Source organism: Numida meleagris, unplaced genomic scaffold (assembly GCF_002078875.1).
Source record: "Numida meleagris isolate 19003 breed g44 Domestic line unplaced genomic scaffold, NumMel1.0 unplaced_Scaffold435, whole genome shotgun sequence".
NCBI lineage: Eukaryota > Metazoa > Chordata > Aves > Galliformes > Numididae > Numida > Numida meleagris.
In genome coordinates this window covers 3738-4400 of record NW_018364653.1, presented here as the reverse complement: position 1 = coordinate 4400, position 663 = coordinate 3738, and the positions used below count along the sequence as shown (strand labels likewise).

The window sequence follows — 663 nt, the reverse complement described above, 5'->3', positions numbered from 1 at the left end:
CTTGCACGAGGGCCGGGTTCCTCGCAGTAGAACCTTGCACGAGAGCTGAGTCTTGCACAAAAGCGGGGGCCTTGCAGCAGAACCTTGCACGAGGGCTGGGTCTTGCATGAGGGCTGGGTCTTGCACAAGAGCGGGCGCCTTTCGCGAGGACCAGGGCCTTCCACACCACCCAGGGTCCCCCCCGAGGACCGCGCTCTCGCACGAGGGCCGGCCCTTTTGCACGAGGGCCGGGTGGCGGGCCGGGGTGAGGGGGGGCACGGTAACCAACCCCCCCCGGCCCCCAGCCCCCAGCCCGTCCCCTTCTGTGCCCCAGCTGCTGGAGCAGGCGCTGGTGATCGAGGAGCAGCTGCGGCGCGCCGCCTACCTGAACATGACCCAGGACCCCAGCCACCCCGCCATGGCCCTGAACACGCGCTTCGCCGAGGTCGAGTGCCTGGCCGAGAGCCACCAGCACTTGTCCAAGGAGTCGCTGGCGGGCAACAAGCCCGCGAACGCCGTCCTGCACAAGGGTAAGAGGCGGGGGGGCCGGCGGCCCCGGCGCGGACGCCCCGTGTAGCGCCTCGCACCTTCTCTGTACCGCGCTCTCGATCGCATTTTCATTTAATTAAAGTGGGGTTTTCTCCTCTCCCAACCGGCTCCCGGTGTATCCTTGCTCCGCGCGTG

At 68.3% G+C, this 663-nt stretch overlaps 1 protein-coding gene across 1 annotated transcript in view; it reads left to right on the top strand.

Moving 5' to 3' along the window:
* LOC110391648 (chromodomain-helicase-DNA-binding protein 5-like) overlaps positions 1–663 on the top strand; it is a gene marked incomplete at its 3' end in the record, with an annotated part of 12116 nt that overhangs the window by 7722 nt on the left and 3731 nt on the right. Inside the window, exon 2 of the mRNA XM_021383600.1 lies at positions 314–509. Within this exon, the coding sequence (XP_021239275.1) occupies positions 314–509 (196 nt within the window). The remainder of the gene's footprint in view (positions 1–313; positions 510–663) is intronic.